General features: G+C 43.4%; 1 protein-coding gene across 16 annotated transcripts in view; it reads left to right on the forward strand.

Moving 5' to 3' along the window:
* The first annotated feature begins 5,479 nt into the window (after positions 1–5,479).
* UNC80 (unc-80 homolog, NALCN channel complex subunit) overlaps positions 5,480–21,270 on the forward strand; it is a 121,358-nt gene continuing 105,567 nt past the window's right edge. For 8 of the 16 annotated variants that reach the window (XM_027636431.1, XM_027636426.1, XM_027636432.1 and 5 more), the window contains exons 1-7: positions 5,484–5,887; positions 7,141–7,189; positions 12,203–12,359; positions 13,223–13,521; positions 15,320–15,443; positions 17,235–17,308; positions 17,819–17,958. In XM_027636431.1, the coding sequence (XP_027492232.1) occupies positions 5,796–5,887; positions 7,141–7,189; positions 12,203–12,359; positions 13,223–13,521; positions 15,320–15,443; positions 17,235–17,308; positions 17,819–17,958 (935 nt within the window). In that variant the 5' untranslated portion in view covers positions 5,484–5,795. Of the gene's footprint in view, positions 5,888–7,140; positions 7,190–12,202; positions 12,360–13,222; positions 13,522–15,319; positions 15,444–17,234; positions 17,309–17,818; positions 17,959–21,270 lie in introns of those variants that run through there. The other 8 variants (XM_027636422.1, XM_027636427.1, XM_027636423.1 and 5 more) reach the window with 4 other exon arrangements.

Here is a 21,270-nt window from a genome sequence, read left to right on the forward strand (position 1 = left end):
AATGGCCGCCCCGGGCTGTACATAGGGCGGGGCCCTGCCTGTTCCCCCCCATCCCCTCATGAGGCCCGGGCAGGCGGATGGGCGGGGTCGGGGTTAGATTCCTGCAGCTGGCAGCTGCCTGAGGGCCATGAGAGCCTGTGGACCGAAGGTAATGGGAGTTGTGAGGGGGAATGAGCTCTTGAGGCCATGCGGAAAAATAATGGGGAAACGGCGTGGAGTTGGAGGGATGCTTGGAGCAGTTTTCTGTCTGGATGCCTGGTGGATACTCACTCAGCCCCAGCCGAGCTCGGGTCAGAAAGTCAACGGCTCTGAGCTGCGGGTGGAAGGGAGAAATCATGGAGTGATTTGAGAGAGACCTTAAAGCTCATCTTGTTCCAGCCCCTGCCATGGGCAGGGACACCTTCCACTAGATAAGGTTGCTCCGAGCCCCGTCCAGCCTGGTCTTGAACACTTCCAGGGATGGGACATCCACATATTCTTTGGGCTACATACTTCTCTGACAGCACTGCTATATGCAACATAATACTGAGAGTACTGCTATAGTGCTACTGAGAATACTGCTATATAAAACATGCTGCTGTATAAAACACACTGAGAGTAATGCTATAGTACTACTGAGTATCTTATTAGCAGTGTGTAGTAGGTGATGTATTTTATCATTTGATAGCAGATTGTGATGCTGGAGCATTGAGGTGAGTACCATTTGTGAATAAAATCTTGAATAACTACTTGTTATTGAATGTGAGGGAGGCTTCAATATTTGCTAGATGTACAGAGCATCTGTCCATCCTGTGCCTGTCACAGCTCAAGGGGTATTCCTTGCATTGTATAGGAACAGAGACATGGATCAGATCAGACGGGCAGGCAGAAGGCCTTCCACCTAGAGATATGTGGCTGTGCAGAAGTCTCAGTTGCTGGGAGTAAAAGACTGTGTGGCCCTGGTGGAGGGGCTCCCAAACCTGGTTTGTGTGAGTGCCCTTACTCTGGAAGGAGAAGCATATGGTGTAGGCAGTGCTCAGCTCTCTCTGGGCAACAGAAAGGAAGACACGTTTGATAACTCAGTGGAACAAGAGATCTACACCTTCTTCTCAGAAAGAAGGTGGAAAATGGTTTTTTGGGCAGGGTGAGGTTTGAGGGGAGGGTTTGTTGGATTTTTTCCCCCAGAGGAAGTAAAAGTTTTGCAGCTGCTACCAAAGCAGTCACATCCCAGAGCTTAAAGAGACCTGAGCCAAGGGATGATGTGATACCTTGACAGTATCTTTTTCCTTCCCCAGTCTTGTCCAGCAGTCGACTGCACCCTACACCATTTCGTTCACTCCCACCCTATCTTATTTAGTTTAAGGATAACCTGTGCCTGCTATGTATTTCATTGCACTTACATGGCTCTGTAAATATGATATGCTGCTTGAACATTATGCAAAGGCAATAACTTTCTTTGTGGTGACTGGTCTGCGTTTCTTTTCTGTTTTGAAATTGGATTCTCAGATGCATGAGTGCTGTGCCACTCTGCTGGTTCCACCTAAATGTGGCCCAAGGATTAAATATCTGACTGTCTTTATGGAATCTGATCTAGATAAACTATGGTCTGCCTCTGCCTAAATTCATGCAGCAACAGCAGCAAACCTGGTAGTTTTAGGAGTCATTCATCCTTGTTTCTGAACACATAGTTGTGCTGGTTTTGAGCAAGGCTGGCAAGAAAAGCTGTGAATGAGGCTTTTGAAGAACCTTGGTTGAAATGTTTTCATGCTGAGTTTAAAAGCCCTTAAAGAAAACAGTTTTCCTAGGCTTCTGCCTGACAGACCCATAGGAGAAAGGGTTTGACAAGAACAAGATGAATGTGCCTTTACAAACAAGCTGTGTGCATCTGCTTGCAGATGCAAGGCAGTGCCTATTTGTGAGTAAAGAAATGGTTGTTGGTGGGAAAGGAAATAATTGTTCATAGACAAGAAAGTGGCTATTTTTAGATAAAGAAGTAGCTGCCTGTAGGTAAGAAAGTGGCTGAAAGAATCAATTAACTTGTAGAATAGTGAGAAAGGAAATAGCTCCTTAAGAATAGTAAGAAAAGAACTGACTCTTTATATGTAATAGGCGTTTTCAGGAAGTCTGTGCCTTCCAAGTACTTTAGCCAGTGAGGAAAGGAAGAGGTCATTATAGAGCTAGGAAAAATTAGGATAAAAAGGAGGCTACCTCCTCCAGTTATTCAAGAGATTTTCAGTAGGTATGCTCAGTAAGCTCTCCCTTTATTCATGAATAAAGTCACTCTGGCAGAACTCTGTCTCCTTTGTGGACACTAAACCCTGGTGACAAGAATTTTCCATACAGGTAAAATGAGCGGCATCTGTCAGTGCTGACCTTCTGTGACTGGTTGTTCCAAGAGAGAAAGGGTCTTCCTTCATAATGGGTCTGTTCAGCTAGGACAGAAGCCTGCTGGCAGCTTATGGAAGACTAAGTTCCTGGCAGTGTGCCTAACAGTTGTCTTTACTGGGATCTACAGTTAGGAGCTGTTTGCAGCTTTGCTCTTGGAAAGGCTGCTGCACAACAGAATGACTTCAGATACTTCTGGATTCTGCACAGAGAATAACAGATGAATAAGGTGTGAATACTTAGAAGTGTGTGTGGCAGGGATTGAGGCTGAGAAATTGGAGAGCATATGCCTGGAAACAAGTGCAAGGCAGTGAGGTTTGAGCAGTTCTCTGCTCTGGGTACCCTTGTGTAGAGTGGGGGCTTCGTGTTCAAGTTCTGCTCAGTGTCCCCACTCTTTGACACGCTGCCAGCCTTGACTGTTTCCAGATCAAGACTGAGTCCTACTGTGATGGATGTATAAACACAACTGTCTGGTGAATAAATCGGTGATCAAGCAGAATCATGTGATTTGGGGAGATGTCAGACTGATGCTGTCTGTAGTAAGAGAGGAAATGGGATGAGAGTGTCATGGACATCTTTTGTGCCTGAGCAGTTGGGTGGGCTGGAGCAGTGCAGAGCAGTCTCCACTTTCCCCACGCCTGCTTCCCGAAAGCAGTGACTTCTTGCATTAGTCTTGATCTTTTTGCAGGCAGACAGACCTATGTTTCTGTGCCAGCCCAAGATGCCAGTGTAGCACAGGTGAATTTTCAGGACACCTTGCTGTTTTCCTACTATAATGACATCCCTGAAGAGTTTGCTTGCTTCCTCTTTATCCCTACTGCAAGGGAAAGCAGGGACTGATTTGGAGAACTTTCTCTTTGCAGCATCCACTGCAATGTAAGTATTTAGGTACAGTCAAATGCTGACTGCAAATCCAAAAGCCTCTGCTGCCAGCAGAAGTTCAATATAGAGATAAATAGAATCTTCCAGATTTTGTCTGCCCTTTTTGTGTGTGTGGCAGGGGTTGTCTCCAAAACAAGGCCAGAACAAAACTGGTCTCTAGCTGCTGCTAAATTTAATATAAACCACCTTTGCCACCTCCTGGGTTTAGTGATGGTTGTGGCCTGGCTGGATTGGAGAATCTGCACCACTGTGCCTGCAGTTTTCTTGTGACAGTGCTAGCTGTTAATAATATTACCTTTGCTCTCTGATTTGTTTTGCATTGGAAATTCTGTAACTTCAAATCACTGTACAAACAGAGAGATTTACATGTCTTTTATGACTGCATGTTGTTAGAGAGCAATACTCTGCACTCAAAATGGCAAGCTTGACTAGAACTGCAATTTGCCATTATGTTTTTGGTTACTACAAAGTATTTGAAAACAAAAATACATAGTAATTTAGCATAGTAGCGATGCAGCTTCCTCTCATTGCCTGTTGGGCTACCTGAGCTCCACTCACTAACGCCCTGTGACAGGGCAAGGTGCTGGCTGTGCACAAAGAAGGAGTAAGGAAAATAATCCTGTACTTCAAGGCCATTTGTTTCCCCCAAAGAGTCCTTCAGGGATGTAACAGAAAGCCAGGTAGAGGTATTGGTATATTGTCCTTCTGCTTTCTGAGTGACAGTTAACACTGACAGTTGTGAAGCGAGCGTGCAGTTGCCTTGTTTGTTCTCTTCTCCTACTCCTCTTCAGAGTGTAGAGAGGCCACTTGGGTTCCCCTTTGGAGGCTCAGTGAAGTGCTGCTAGTGAGCTTCTCTGCCCTCTAGAACTGCCTCTGTTCAGGGCAACAATGATGTTTACCTGCATAAGTTTGAAACCAGTGAAAGCTGTTGTTTTCCAAATAAATTTGGTTTGGTTGGTTTGTGGAGCTTTGTATTCACACTTGCATTCCTATCTGTTTACCGCTGAGCAGCTGCTGACCACACTAAGAGCCACTGGTGTTCCTGTAAATCAGGAGAATTCACAGGAGATTTCAGCTGTACTCTGGAGCAAGCTGCAGTGCTCTCTTTTACATGAGTTTCATGCTGTGTAGCAGAGCACGGGAATAATAAGCTTAGGCTTAGAAGCACAAACTGGAAACTATTGTGACTGCTTCTTGAATGCAGGAATAAGGAGAGATACCCATTAAAAAAAGAACCAAACCAAAAACCAACAAACAAACCAAACAAATCCAAACCAAACAGGTTTGAAATGCGCTTACCAGTTACTGAGAGAGTGCAAACATCTTGAACTCGAGGTAGTTAAATATTATCACTGACTAAAATGGCACCAGTTTTGAGGGTGAGACTATATAACACTTAACATTCACATAAACCATCCCTGGCCTGCAACAACCCTTCTACTGATGTTTTATAGGGATATAGAGTATATCCCTCTAATACATACCTTGCATTTAGAAGTAATTTGTTTTAACCATCTTCTCATTGTAGTTAGCTCTCTTAATATTTTAGAAATCATGATTATTTTGTTCCTATCTGATCTCACTTAACTGAAGGAAAGAAAATGGTAATTAAAAGCTTTCCTGTCTGAGCAAGCTCATCCTGTGAATAAAAGGGCCTTACTTCTGTGCACCAGCAGTAAAAGTTACTGCTAGCAAAGAACCCAACCAAATAAGACAAACAAAGCCAACTGGTTCAGCACTTCAGCACTCAAATACATCCTGGTATTAGCCAAGTCAAGTCTGGTGTTTAATTGGAGGCACAAGTAAATCTGCTTTCGCACTCCCCGTCCTCTCCACCTCTGTCTCAGCTCTTCTGTGTAAGAAAAACCTATGGAAAAACTATCCCAAACTTCCCTTGCTCCTACAGCCAGCCTTCGATTTCGAAGAGGGTTTATGACTTGCTTTCCTTTTTCCCCCACTTTTGAGGTAAACGAGTGTCTCCCTGTTTATTAACAGGCTGTATCGGACGCTTCGAGGACCTTTGTGAATCCAAGGAGCGGAACTCGGGGGAGAGAGGGAGGGAAGGACGGCGGGCGCCTCTCGGCCAGCTCTGGGATGCTGGATGCACTGCGCATCCCTCTCGCTGGGGGCCGGCGGGGCTTCCCAACTCGGCGGCGGGGAGGAGGCGGCAGGAGCCCTGTTGCAGCTCGCTGCTCCCGGCGCGGTGCGGGAAGTTTGGCGGGGCGGTGCCTCCGCCGCCCCCGCGCCGCCCGCCCGCCTTCCCTGCCTGTCACCGCCCGCCGGCTCCGGGCGCTGGGCGCGGGGAGCTGTCCACAGAGGGAGGTGCTGAAGGCAGGGAGGAAGCTGAGGGACGCGGACATCTTCGCTCCCCTAATTTCCTCCCTGCCTTCTGCAGCCATTTTGCACCAGCAGAGCTGGAGGGAGCGGGTGGGCTGCAGGGGATGAAGGGAAGAGGGTAAAGAGTTGCGGGCACCGGAGAGACAGCCATGGGAGATCCCGACTGATGTGTCTGCTGAGGCTGGCTCACTGCAGCAGCTGTCATCAGCATCATGGTGAAAAGGAAAAGCTCAGAGGGCCAGGAGCAGGAGAGTGGCCGTGGCATCCCTCTGCCCATCCAGACCTTCCTATGGAGACAAACCAGGTGAGAGCAGCAAAGCCCTGGGTACTTGGGATATCGCTGCAACAGGGCAGTTGAAGTGGGGAGGGGGGTGCGGGCCGGCTGCTGCCCGGAGGCGGGGAGGAAGCGGTGATTGCAGCTGCAACATGCAGGCGTGAAACAAGCTGTTCTCTTTGCACTCAATATAGAGCAATTTGTGTGGATTCGGGAAGGTCTGGAGGCAGCTTAACCTAGTGGCAATCCCAGGCAGCTTCTTGCTTTGACTTTGAAATATCCCTGTCTATGTGTCTGTATCCACCTTTCCCTTCCTCCCTGTCCCGCCTCCCCTCCTCCCCCCTTTTAAGAGGACTCGTGGAGCTCTGGCAGCAGAAGCAGCACCCGTCAGTGCTGCACCAGACCTGCAGCTTTGCTTGTATCTGTATTTGCAGCTGTCCTGGAAGTGTAATCTATGCCTTGAGAGGTCAGCATGCAAACAGATACGTCAAAGTCTCACCTTATTTCATTGGACTGGAGAGTAATGATGTATGAGGGGCTGGATGAATGTATGGCTGGGGCTTCATGTTCCTTGTGAGTCGTGTCTGTCTCTTGTCTCAGCAGAATTCTAAAGTGAAAACATTGTAAGAGTGGTGGGGAGGTTGGAAGATTTGAAGGTTGTGGCTCTAATTCAAAGCCTCCGTCACCAAATCCCTTTATACCACAGTCAGTGTCCTCCAAAAAAATAAAATAAAATAAGGTGACCTGATTAGTTTTTTTAATATGTAACTCTGATCCCATTCTGGAGAATGACAGCAGAGGGTGGGTATTTTCTACCTACAAGGCCTGCATTTCATCATAAGCATTCTACATCAGCTGCTGTAGAGAAAAATACTTAATACAGAGCTGGCAAATGGATCTCTGGCTTAAAATAGAGGAAAGGCAAAGTTCAGTAGTATATAACACATTTTAAACAGAGTATATTGAAAATCTTTCACTGAGATAAAATGGCTAAAAATTATCTGACGAAAGATTTTATCCCTGAGGAACAGGATTTCTCCTGAGGGTTGAATTAACAGCTTCTTGGCATATCAGCGTGGGTACTTTGTCTTCTAGAAGAGGTAACAGCATTTTGTCAGATGTTATCAACAGGTATCTGAACATAGTTTTAACCTTTTGTCTTCCTTTACATTAAATTTCTCTGTGTTTTGCCAACTTTCTGACATGAGAAAAATCCTAAAAATAACTAAACAAAATCCACATTGATGTACTGGGTCTCTAACACTTTTTCTCCCTTCCTTCAGTGCATTTTTAAGACCTAAACTGGGGAAACAATATGAAGCTTCCTGTGTGGTACGTACCTGTTTCTCTTTTTCAACTCTTGTTAGTGACTAACTTTTCGTGCAACTTGATCTGACCATGGTGGCTGATAAGCTTCTCAGCTTATCCCAGAAGTGGATTTAGTCCATTCAGCTTAAATCTGTACTTCTATGACTCCTGTTTCTAACTGTATTTCACATAAAACCTCAAGTTACTGTCCAAATGGAGGAGAAAGGGAAGGCATGCAGCAAGTTCAAGTAAGATGTGTATCTAGAGAATTTCAGAATTCCTTGAATGGTTGCCGGTCTTTGGATTACTTAAAAGTACATTAAGCAGTTGCAGCCGAACTTGACAGAGTGGAAAAATTTGGTCTGGACACATATCTTAGTAGTTTAAAGTACTTAGATCTCTCTGCAGCAATTTTCTGACTTCCTTCTCACAAGATATTAAGCTGGAGAAGCCTTAGCTATTGCTGACTCATTTTCTTCTTAGAAATCCATAAATTTTTCAGGGTTTTTGCTAGATACCAGATAGTGATAGAGGACTGCTGGCTTAGTGTGTCAGTGAGTAAAATGTACTGCAATTGTAGCACATGGAGCAAAAGGCATCGTCACCGCCTGATGCCATTGACAGTTTCTGGTTGCTGAGAGGCTGGAAAATGGAGCTTGTTGCCTTGTGTCCTTTACCAAGAGCCTTGGCAGTGTGCAGGAGCCATGCCTTGGAGCACCTCTCCTCTGAGGCTGTGGCCTCACCTATGAACTCATACCTGTCACTGTTGGGTAGAGGGACAGTTTCCTTCTCTGTGCCTTCTCCATGATGTGTCTGTCTGTCTGTGACTTCCCTGTGCTTTCTGCTGTGCTGTTGGCATTCGGTCTTCCTCTGTGTCCTCCAGGCTGATTCTAAAGCATCTTTCTTCTAAGAGCACCTACCAGGATTTACTAAGCGTAAAAAATAACACCAAAAGAACCCACAAGACAACATAAATCACCTGTGTCAGCCAAGGGAAAGGAAGGTCTTAAAAAATCCAATTAATTTCCACCCCTTGAATGAAGAACTTGATTCTTCTCCAGTCCTTAACATAATCATTAAATTATGGTAGAAAGGTTTCAAAGGTGAGGCTTAGTTTTGAGCAACTGATGGGATACAGCCTGATATGCTGCATCTGCCACCTTCTCATCGTCTTTGCTCCTCAGTTTCCTATCCCTGCTGGTGCACAGGAATGTCTGCCCACATCAACGCGTTCTGTATTATCCAGTGGGGTAGCAGGGTGCTGAGTGTATGAGTGAGGCAGGGTTTCTGGAACTTGACAGGTACCTGACTTATCTTCTGAAACATCCAGCTGACTGTCTAACACCCCTGTATTGACTAATGTGCCTGAAAATACTGTGCACCTGTTAAATGATCTGTCCTTTTAAAATTAGCTAGCCAGAATTGTTGTAGGCATGTCTATAGGCTGCTAACTCTCTGGCAATGCAAATGACACGACGTCATGCAGTATTCTGTTATTATTCTTGGCTCTAAACTTGCTGCAGTAGAATTTGCTGCATCTTGTACATGGAAGAAGCAGATGCTGGAGGCTTAGATTCAGTGAGTACAGCATCTGGTGTGCAGGAGCAGATTGCATTGCTTCTTTGAGCTTTGCTTTATACCATAATACTTGAAGAAAAACCCAGCCCTTTCATAGCCTTGTTTTCCTTACATGAACAATCACACTGACTTCAATTAGTCTATGAATAATAGCTTTTAAGCTGGAGATAAATACCCTCCCCCATACAGTGTCTTAAACTGTTTAAATGCTTTTGTGCCTCAGTATGGATTTAATGTTCTTCCTTCTCTCCATTCTGAAATTGTTCTGTCCTGACACAACATCATTCCTAATGTGCGTGAGTCAGAGCTGTAAATGGCCTCATAGGAGTGCAAGTGAGTGCTGTACAAAGCTAATGCATTTTTGGGGTGATGGTAAGGAACTTAAGGGTATGTTAAATTCTTTTACCCTGGATTGCATTGGGCATGGAAGAACATAAATGTTTTGTGGAGGATCTTGCAAATGCAAAGTTCATCTCTTTTCTGTTTTTTGTTTTTTGTTTTTTGGGGTTTTTTTTGGTTTTTTGTGGGTTTTTTTGAAAATGTAGTTATGTGTTTTATTGTTATGAATAATTAAAGTATAGATATGGAAAGTTCAGAAGGAGACCACCTTTATTTTATCCAAACAACAGGTCTGGTTGCAGAAAACTGAGTTTTTAAGCACAACAGTTTTCTGTAAATAAAGTGCTTGGCATCTGTATTTCATTACTTGCTAATGTTTATACTATTGCTGTGTTTAGTAAACAATGGAGCCTTACAATCCCTTGTGCTATGAACTCCTAGGTTAATGTTTTAGATCTTTCTAGGAACTCCTCCTTGCTCAGTGGACCTGCCCCAAACTGACAGTACTGTCTGCCTGCGTTTCAAGCTCTTTCCAGTCAGACAGAAGTTACTTTAGCGATGGTCTCGGCTTTTCACTTGGGCTTTGGAAGAACAGGACTGTAAGGTCCCCTCCAAGGACACGAGTCCAGCTCAAAAAGCACTAACCATTTCTCCATGTCTCTACCAGAGTCCTTCTGTACAAAGCTAGGTACTGGGCCCTGCTCTTTAGTTATTTTTTTTCTCCACATGCAATCCCATAGGGCTACTCCCCGGGAGGACACCTGCAGTTCCTCTGGCACTCCTGAGAGGGTGGGACGGGGGGTGCTGAGCTTCTGAAGGTCCTGTCTGTCTAGTGAGGGCTGGGGGCCTGGCTGAGCCCTTGCTGCCTTATGCAATTCATGCAGGTAGAGCTTCCCTGGGCTTAGAGCCAGGGAATTTCACATGACTCAAGCAAAGCTGTTTATGAAACCATGGCAAAGCCCAGCCAGAATCTACTCTGTCCTATACTCCTCGTCTAGGCATCTTCAGGCAGCTACCTGTTCCCATTCCAGCAGCAAAGGAACACACAGACTGACCCTGGTCACAAGGTATTTGACAGTCTCTTTGGTTCTTGGTGGAGAAGAAGGTAAAAGGAGTGGGAAGGCAGCTAGAAAAGGCTGACTGCCACTCCCTGTGAAAACAGATGTCACCACCAGGCTAAAAGGAAAAATGCTTGTGTAAGTGGCCCTGAGGGAGCTGAAAACAGAAACAGAGCATTGCTGAAAGGGGTGCCCTTTCTCCAGCCAAGATATAAACACTGACTTCCCTCACTACCACCTTGGCACATATTCTTTATTGGCCTTTGGTGTGTGGGGTGTCTGAGGCACGAACAAGCTTGCTATAAGTAGGTAACTGCTTTCTCAGCCAAGCTGCAGCCCTGAGGCTGCAGCTCCAGACATACCCATAGCATGACAATATCTGTCTTCTGACTGACTTGCAGGGAGCTTTTTCAGACATTCTCATTCAGCCTTCTCATTGAAGCATATAAGTCCTCCCAGCTGTAGCAGCAGTTGCTCAGTTCATGTGGGGTGAAAATTAGGTCTTCTGTCTCAATGTCTGTATATTTTTTGTAGCAGGTCCTGAAAGTTACAGTAGAACTGCAGCAATCCAAAAGGAAGGCTCTACAGGAGCAAATGCTAACCCAGGGCCTTGCATCTTCAGTGTCTGGTGTAGACAGAAGCTGCTGTGAGCTGGACCTTTATGAAAAACCCCAGGCAAATTCCACAGGAACACTTGTCCAAAGAACTGCATGTTCTTGTTGGTCTGCTTGGGACAGTTCTCAATGTGGGGACTGATGCCAGTTAGTTCCTGCGCTGGCAGTACATCCACAGTAGTAGTTACTGTACTAGGCAGTGCCTGTAGCAGGCAAGAACACTCAGTGGTTTCCATACAGCAGCTTTTGTGTTTACATTTTTCTGGTAGCATGCAGTACTTCTGTGTCAGATACTTGTGATCACATAAGCTGCTCCAGAAGCTAATCTTTCATTAGGGTACAGAAATATGTTAGGCTTTCTGCTCAGGCCAGGAAAGAACAGCGGAATCTGGCAGATAACCATGTAGGGAAAGCTTCATGTGTGCTCAGAGGCCCAAAATGTGCTAAATGCAAGGCTAATTTAAAGATATAATTGCAAACTCCTTGGCTTCCTCTTGAGTTTCTGAAGCATGCAGAATGTGGACCACAGCTTCCAGAAGGCAGTTTTGGGGGAATTTCTCCCTGATGCCATTGAAGTACCTGGGAATGAGACCTTGAATGGAAAGCTAAGGAGCAACAATGTGTTTTTGTCGCACTGGTGAAAGAGCTTGTGACCAAATAGATAGTCACGAGGCTAAGCTGGTATATGGCAAGGACATGCATTGTCATTATCTTTCCTTTAAGAACTTTGGAGAAGGAAAATAACTGCATTTGTGACCTATAATGAGATCTTTGATCAGAGCAGCAACTTATTGAAATGTTTGGAACAACTAGCAATAAGGAGCTTCCATAGAGATTTCAGAGGCAGATAGTCTTACTTTCTGTTGCTTGAGGTAAAAATAATGAACTTGCTGCAGCCATCAGCTCTCTAAGTGTTCATAAAACCATTACATCATGGCTAGACAAAAAATTTTGTACAGTGATTATTTTTTGTGACAGGGTGTGAAAACATTTCCTAAGGCTCATATACCTTTAATGGGTTGCCCTTTGTGTTACACTAAACTGAAAGAGCATGTTTGTTTGAGAAGAATATCCAGCACTCAGCTCCACAAATACAGGCTTCCTTAGCTCCTGTGACTTTCAACAGGATTACTTGCATGCCAGATTAATACCCAACATAACAGTAAGTTTGGCTTGATGTCAGAACTTACTAATATACAGGTTATACTTGCTTTAACTCTCTATATTACAGAAAATATATTGTGTGGCCCATTCACTTCTTAGTCAAGTATGTCCAAATGTCTGGTGAACTTTAGTTACAGTCTATGTTTTTCAGGAAAAATATTGCAAGATGAGCTTTAGTTATATAATTAAATATTACAGGTTTTTAAAAGAGAATGTTCCATGTGCTGGAAGGAATATGCAGAAACAGATACACAGTGTCTTTCTTTCCTTTTTCTTGCTTTTAGTCTTTTGAAAGAGTTTTAGTAGAAAACAAACTGCATGGCCTTTCTCCAGCTCTCTCTGAAGCCATCCAGAGCATCTCTCGCTGGGAACTTGTCCAGGCTGCGCTCCCGCATGTGCTGCACTGCACCGCAACGCTGCTCTCCAACCGGAACAAACTGGGTTAGTGCTCCTCTGAGGGTGTTGTCAGTCAAAATGTGACATTCTGATGCTCAGGGTGCCAACATATTCTAAATCCTTAGAACCCCAGTTAGTTCGTTCTGTGGCTTGTCTTTCCTGTGGCTTGTCTTTCTTATTTATAGCAGGGTAACCTGTGGGAGCTTCCCCAGTGAAGGTAATGGCTCGATGAGCTGAAGAGCAGTTCAATAACATTTTGCTGGTTATTTTCCAGAGGTAATAGAACTTATTTTAGAACAACCACCCAGCAGACATGGGTTCCTTGAAGGAATACATATTTCTTTCAGTTGTCAGTTGCAGCAGGTACTTTTAGTATCTTCAGTTCTTCTTTTTGTTTCTTTTTTTTTTTCTTTTTATTCAGATCAATGCATGGGATTCTCAGCATATAAGTCAATCAGACAGTAAGGACAGAGGTCCAAATAGAGCTTACTTTTAGTAAGTCTTTTACTGATTGATTTCAACCAGTTGGAGGCATTAACAGGACACAGCTTGAGCACCTTGCAGTGCTCACTTCCATTTTATCTTATTCAACAAAGTCAAACAGACAAGACTGTCAAGTTGGCTGCTTTTGGGACCACTCTATGTCCATGCTGCTGTCCATGCCCTGCAGCTGACATTGCAGGAACTGGACTGCAAATGCTGTGAAGTAAATGGAGACTTGTGATTTTGGAGATTTCAGGAGGTTTCAAACATAATGAGACAGAATGCTGATGCTTTTAATGGTAGAATTTTAATTTTCAAATGCTTATCAGGAAGTTGGATGTCCAGTTTCCCATGCAGCTCTGAAAGTCTCAACAGTACCATTAATGGTAACCCTGTGAGATACAGTGATGCATTTTTCCACGCAGGGCATCAGGATAAGCTTGGAGTAGCTGAAACAAAGCTTCTTCACACTCTTCACTGGATGCTGCTGGAGGCTCCTCAGGACTGCAGCAATGACCGATTTGGAGGGGACAGAGGCTCTAGCTGGGGAGGGAGCAGTAGCGCCTTTATCCATCAGGCGGAAAACCAAGGATCACCAGGACATCCCCAGCCCAGCGCCACAACTGATGAGGAGGAGAATAGCAGAAGGAAGTTCTTCCAGAACTCCATGGCCACCGTGGAGCTGTTTGTCTTCCTCTTTGCTCCCCTTGTCCACAGAATTAAAGTAAGTGGAACACTGATGGGGTGCTTGTGTGGAGTGAGCTCTGAGCAGGAAAGGAATTACTCTGCCTTTGTGATTGTTATTTAATTCAGCCTACAGTGCACATTGGGGGACCACTGGAAATGTTTTAACAAGCTGGCAGGATACCACTGCCATCAGGAAGAAATCCTTCCAGTGACATGAACAATCACCTCAGCATCAGGCAGGCACAAAGGAAAATAAATCTGAAGTGAGCCGTTTTTAGCCTTTGGGAATGTGAAAGATCTGTGGCCCCTGTGAAGTCTCTGGGATCCAGGAACCTGCAGAAAGGGTTGTGAGCTTTGGCTTGCACCACTGATTCTCAACCATTGCTCAGAAGGGCCTTGCTAGTTTTTCAACCGTGGGGCTGCCACTGGGATTTGTTGTTGTCATTACTAATCATCTTGATGCTAATTACCAGGAATGTGTGATGGTGTTATAAGCATGGCAGTAGCAAAGGCAATGGAGCATTCCTTTGTTCTGAAGTTGGAAGCAGGCTGCAGGCTTCCTGTCTGCCAGGGTCGCTCTATTGATTTTATACTGAGTGCATCAGCTTTGCAGAGTGGTGATGAGAAGGCATTTTCTGCATGTTCTCCTGCCTCTCTGAGGGGCTGCAGTTTTTAGCCTTTACATTTCCAGCTAGGCCTTGGGAAAGAGTAGGTACTTGGAAAAGGTCTATAAAGTCATGAAGTGATGGGACTGTTACCTGTTCTAATCCTGCCTCCTATGCTGCAACAGTTGAAGAAGATAAGAAAGAACAGGAAATAAAGGATAATCTTTTGATTCAGGCAGGTGAAAGCAAGACTGGAGAAGTAGATTCTTTCCCTACTTCTGCTACTGAGTTCCAGTACAGTATAGCTCAATTTAATTACCCCAAATTTTTCATAATTTTTTCTGTAAGCTACTGGGACAGGACAGGAAGAAGTGTTGAATTCTTCCCAGCGCTACACACACAAATGTGGGCTGCCCTTTGAATGAATTACATGAAACTGGAGGTAGACCCTGGCTACTGGAGAGAAGATTTCCAATCTTCAACATTAATCTTTCTGGGATGTTGTTTCCCATTTATAAGATGGGGTTAATATCAGTATCTCAGGTTTATCTTGAAAATCTCTGAGATCTCTGAAATACTGTGGTGATGAATATTGAAAAGCCCAAATTTGCATGATTTAAGCCAGTTGCATACGTCAAGCAATGACAGCATCACTGTAAGTAGTGTCAGTGTTTCTGTATTGACATAGCTCAGGTACCAACAGTGCTAATGATATCAGTGATGTATTATACCACTACTTCATAGTAATCTGTTACATGTTTCCTCAATTTCTAAGTAATGTTTTAATATTTAGTATTCTTATTCTTTTGGGGAAGAAGTTCAAGTCTTTGAGTGTCAATCCTAAGGTTGAGATTGAATACCAAACATGAAGTAACTTTATATGGTTAAAAGAGATGCTTTCTGACAGGAATGGCCTTTTCTTTTACAGCTTAATGTCCTAGGAAAAACAGGGTTCCTTAACTAGTATAGAAATTTCATTTGGAAAAACCTTCCTGTGTGTTTTTGTATTGAGATTTCTCTGTGATTTTTCATTAGCCACACGTGACATATATTAAGTCTGCTGAGTGTTGTCAGTGGTGCCCGAGTTAGTATATACCCACTGCAGAACTGCACATGGTGTCACTCATCTCTTGTAGGATCTGTGCATCAGAGAAATTACAGTCCTCACAGACTGGAAACCACATTCTTTCGTGTGAGCTGGTGTGCCACCACCTCTGTTTCTCTTTCTAGGAGTCTGATCTGACATTCCGGTTGGCCAGTGGCCTCGTTATTTGGCAGCCGATGTGGGAACACAGGCAGCCTGAAGTTTCTGCCTTCAATGCTCTTGTAAAGCCCATCAGGAACATCATTACAGGTCTGTGACTTTGCTGTGGTAATGTAGCTCCTGAGAGCTAGGAATGCCTAATGCTGCCTTACATTCTGTAGTCATTGTATTTGCAGGAATTTACTGATACTGCAGGAATTAGTGAAACCTTAGAGTAGTTTAAGGTTGTTTCCCCTCGGGAGTCAGCTGACATTTGCCTAATAGTTGAATAGGAGATGAGAGAGCCATCACAATTAGGAAATTAGAAACTGTTCAGTAGAGTTATCATTACCTGTCAGCCTCCTATCTCTGTTTCACCTCATCTTCCTTAGTTGCTAAGAAGGGGAAAGGCAGTGTCTCTTAGCAGTCTGACGTGGGTGAATTGAGCCTTACCAAACTGGCACTGAACAAAGGTGAACAGTGAAGAACACACAGCTGATTCTCCTCCTATCTAAAATTTGAATTTCCCCATGTTATGAAATTAAAAAAGGTAATTTCAAGACTCTCCAAAGAAAGGCCTAGGTTGTGAATTCACTTCTGCATGCTGGAAAGGGTTGCTCTTCCTTTGTGTTTCAGCCATGATGAGACTGGAATTGGGTGCTTAGGCTTCAGAGACTTTGGCTTCCAAGGCCTAGTCCCAAAAAACTTTTTTACTTTTATGTTTTTAGACAATAGTTTTGCATAATTTCTACAAGGTGGTGCGTTGAAAGTGAGCTGGATATATTGCTGTAGCATTGCTTGCCAGCTCTCAAGAGAATGGAGTTGTAATTTTCATCATAGTGAAAATGTAGTTTGCCTAATCAGATTTTTCTTAAAACAAGTAATTTTGTTCTGAAGGCTTTGTAGACCTTTGGAACATCCCAGAATTGAAAAGATTCGAGTATTTCAGATTATTTAAAACAGTCTTTGACATCTAACACTTCATCCCTCTGCTTCAACTTCTGGAATTAAAATATAGGATTTCAGCCCTGGAAGTAACAAAAGGAATTAGTCCTAAATTTTCTTTGACCATTGGAATTTTTCCTGTAGGTCTGTGTGAAGTCAGAAAATTCCTAAAAAATAACTTAAGGAGTAAAGTATGAAAGGAAAATGCTCCGTTATGTTTTGAAAGCATTTTCAGCAGGACAGAAATAGTAATTGGAATGAGGTCCTTTATATCAAGGAAGATGCTGCTGTCTTAGCATTATCTCCAACTGGGACCAAAAAAAAGTCAAATTTACTTAAATTTTTCTTCACATAACAAATTAAAAAAATATAATGAAGAAACTTTGCAATGTTTTGTTTGCAGTCAGTCTAAGTCACATCTGCACAACTTTCAATGTGACAGGATTTCAAGAATAGTCATTCTAGTCTGTGTTATGCCCTTGTTCTGCTACAATATCACTGACCAAACTTTCTCTGTGATATGTGTGTTTCCTGTGATGAAAGCATTTGGCGAATTGGAAATCCCAATACACTCTGAGAGATGTAGCCTAGAAAAGGACCTGAATATATGTGCAAATAGGAGGGAAAACTCCAAAATGAAAGGGACTAGTAAGTACAGGAAAACAAAATTTGATGGCAAATGGATTTAGGATAAAATTTATATTCAAATTAAATTTTAAAGAAATAGAGGTTTCCACTAGACAGTGTTGATGACAATGCAATGGAAATAACTGTGCAAAAAATTCAAACAGTCCTTTTTTTCTTTTTCCTTTTTATGGCTGTGACTGATGCCCAGAAAGTCTGCAGCAGAGAGAGGCTGCTTTGGGTTTGGTTTTGTTTTCTGGCTTATCCTTTCAGTGGTACATTATAATATAATAGGTGTTTCCTGAAATGTTCTGCTTTGGCTTCTTTTCTCAGCCAAGAGAAGTTCTCCTACCAACAATCAGAGTGCAACTTGTGAATCCCCTAATCTGGACAGTGGCCATACTGAGGTGAGTTCTGTGCTAAGTTTTGACAAGCTTGAATAAGGAGCTGAGAGAGGGGGGAAACAGAACTTGCTGTTACCACCCTAAAGTATTCCATCTCCAGAAATTACAGTTATTCACAGTTCTTCCAAAGGCTCCCAACCTAGTTTGCAGTGGAACCAAAGGGTATTAGGTGTAGTTGTCTGGATCTCCTTGTCCTTATCCTGTCTTGTAGGATGGAAATCTGATCTTGCTTATGATGGGGAGTTGGAACTAGATCTTAAAGGCCCGTTGCAACCCAAACCATTCTATGATTCAATGATCTTATGTATTTTCCTGGGCAAAAGCCCTGTCTTACCCTTTGCCTATGCAATGCCTAGTACTAAGAAACCCCAGGCTTGCTCGGTTTCTCCATATTACCATGGCATTGTGGTGGAAGTAATGGTCATGTCTAAGCACAAATCGCAGTTATAAAGCTAATATGGGAGAGATAAGTATGTTTATATATCTCTTTTCTTTTATTACAACCATCCAAAGGGACTGCAGGTGGTCTGTGAGACAACACAGCCAGATTCTGTACCTCCAAAGGCTGCTGTTTCAGCATGTCATCGTGGAAATTCCTTGGATGGAAGCATATCCTCCCAAACCTCTCAGGAGAGAGGTACTGCACATCCCAGGTACAAACCCCCTCAGGAGAAAGTTAGGCTGGTGTGAGGTCATACAAGTCCTGTATCTTGAATCTCCTGTTGTCTGTGCATGATGAGCGTGCTCGATGTTTATCTCAAACTCTTAATGCCACAAATCTCAGTTCTGAGTTTTGAACAGGATGGTGACACAATGCCACTTCCATTGAAGAAATCTCTAGCTGACCTGTTGGGACAGTTTCTTTAGTCTTTTCTAGTGTATTGGTTTCTTAAAATTAAAGACACAACAAATAAATTGCAGGTTCAACCCTCCTAGGCTGGATTCAGCCTCAGGCAACTGGTATATTTTCTGGCATCTTTCTGATCAGATTTTTTTCCCTCTAGCAAAGGATTTTTGCAAGCCTGTCTCCATTGCCTTCATTATTTCTTCTCTGCATCCTGCTGCTTAGCTTCCTTTAGACTACTGTCCCAAAGGAACAAGCTAACGAAGAAAAACAGCCACGCAAACATCCTTTCAGCTTACCCTGCAGCACACAGGCCATGGTTTTCCAGCATGGCACTGATAAATTCATCTAGATTTTTAGGGTGCATAAAGGTAGAACCAGATTTTCAGTAGTGCTGGACACTTGGTGGTGCCGCAAAGTAAATGAAGCTGATAATTGTTTTCAGGGGGCGGAGAGGGAGGGAAGCCTATAATTTTAATGTGTATAACTATAATTTTAGATCTCTATGGATTTAGGAGTGTCACTTAAACTCCTTCTGAAAATTTTGGTTCTGTTTTGGGAAATGTCATGTCCAGAATGCTGCAGATTTAAGAAATGGCTTCGTTACAGTGACAGAAGAAATGTCACTGTAAGAAATGGAGTGGGTTTCTGGATACCATCTAGGAACAGCTCTGATTTCTGGTCCAAAGGGCAAAGCTATTCTCTAAGGCTCTCATCCCATCAGGAGGCTTCCCTTGGGATTTTGTTATCAGTTCTGGGTCTTTATTTAATTTGTATTAATGTGAGCCAGTAAAACTGAAGTTGGGGACAGAACAGCCTTTCTGTATGTGAACACTGTTCCTCAGAGAGTGCACAGCTGTTAAAAAAAAAAAAAAAAAAGCAGCCTTTTAAGAAGACAGAATCAGGTGATAAATTTGTCAAGCTGGGTCTAGTGGTTGCCATGGGGATGAAGCTTTAGACAGGCTTTGAAGAGAGCATCATTATGCCTCCTCATTTGCAGAACTCATTGATCAGTTAAAACTGTACAGGGAGCTTTGGTTGCCGAGCAACAGACAACTGGGGAACAAATGTTGTTTACTCTGCTTACCAACAGCCGCAGTATTCCTTTGTCCTTGGCCAGCGGTTGGAGGCAGGCTGCCTTTCCACATTCCCTGCAGTCACAGGCAACCAGGAGCTGATTATACAAGCGCTAGATTTCCCTTTAAATGAAGTATAGAGTTTAATTTCTGCTTCCTCAGACACTGCTTGAGCAAATGGCTTGTTCCTCTGATCCCAGCCGATTATCCCTCCTCCACTCAGTGAAATTCTCCGTGTACAGGTGATACAGTTTAACATAGAAGCAAATAAAGCCACAACCCTTTATCCGGCTTCTGCCTTGAACAGGCTGCCTGGGAAATAGGCTTTGTAGGAAGGACTTTAGTGACAAATATTTCATAAGGAGAACATACCTTGCTCCAGGCTGTGTCATGCCTCAGGTTTGCCTGTGCCACATGCAGTAGAGCATGAAAGACTGTTCAGACTCTCAGACATGTATCAAGGTCCTGCAAAGTGACTAGGGAGCAATGCATCACCTTTCACAATTGCTACTGAGATGACGGGCTTTATTTCCTTTGCTGGGATACTTTGAGTATCCCAGCTACCCTTAAGGTTTTTTGCAGACTGCATCTGTGTGACACAACCTGGACTGTGACAAAACCAGCCTTTATATCAGGTTTATGGGAAAAAATTTATAGCATATTCCCATTTCTCCTTGTTTTCTCCTTTCTAATTCAGTTTTTCTGGTTTTTATAATGTGTCATTTTAAAGTCATCAAACTTTAAGCATTTTTACCTGGAATGCAGCACTAGAAAAGAGACTTTCAATCTATGTATTGCATATAGGGTGACATATGCTGACACAGATGGGCTGGTCTGCAGTCACCAAGTGCCTTTGACATTGGCCTGTGGGGCTGGCAGCAAACCAGCTCCTGCAGGTTTGAGCTCTAGATCTATGCATTGCTTCAAGCCCAGCCATGCCACCTGCTCCCTGTTTCCAAGGGTAATATGGAACAGGGTTCATATGATTCCAAGTGGTGTCAATGTTCACTGCACACTTCTTTCTCCTCTGGCAGTTCTGTATCTGCCTTGGATGCACAGGGCAGTGATCCAGCAAAGCACTTAAAACATGCTCTTCACTTGAGCACTTAAAGGTCCCACTGGTCAGTACTGCTGCTATTCCCTGATGCTTTTCTGGACTGTGTCCTCGGATCCCTCTGTTTAGAATGTGATGGTACCCAGCTAGAGATGGGGGTGTCCTGCCCACTCTGTTTTCATGCTGTTTAGCAGAGTTGATAATATAAATGGCTTAAAACAACAACTAGCCCACAAAAAAACCAACCAAAAAACCTCTGATGTTCTTGTGATGATTCTCAAATGCCCGAGAATACAATGCATGAAAGAGCTGTTGATTTTTATAGAATCCAAAAATCCCAGAAGTACTCAGGTCACAGAGGTGTGTTTCTAACACACAGAGTGGAAATATTCAAAATGTGTACTTCAGCAGGCAAAAAAAAAAAAAAAATATGTCCAGAGTTCCTGCCCCACCCCCAGATTTCACACCTTCTTTTGCCGTGTGATTCTCATTCCTCCGACTCCCTTTCACTTGCTTCTTTTCTGACAGATTGTCTCCTCACAATAAGTGACTGTACAGAGGGTAGATCAGGCCAGTTGTACTCTCCTGGGTGGGAAGTGGTATAAAAAATTAAGAATAAAAAGGCCGGGGCATTGTTGGTTTTGTTTTGTTTTTTGCAATAAGGTGGGCTCTGAAAGTACATATGATGCCTTTAAAATCTGAAATCTCTGGATTCTCATTACTTAGGCTTGTTACAGACATCTTGCTTTTATGCACACTAACTTCTACAATACGTGAGAAATTCAATATGTTAAAACATTTGAGGAAGTTACACCACCTGATGGGCAGAAGTATAATGAGGGCTTAAAATGGTCTTTTTCTCTGGAACACCTCAGCAAAGAATGTCTATAACAGTAACTTTAACATGTATAGGAATCGATTTGATTGGCTTAAAGTGTTAACTAACTTAGCTGCCCTGCCTGCTTCTTTTTAAGCGAGGCCTGATACGAGG

Source organism: Corapipo altera, unplaced genomic scaffold, assembly GCF_003945725.1.
Source record: "Corapipo altera isolate COAL_440 unplaced genomic scaffold, ASM394572v1 45, whole genome shotgun sequence".
NCBI classification, from domain to species: Eukaryota; Metazoa; Chordata; class Aves; order Passeriformes; family Pipridae; genus Corapipo; species Corapipo altera.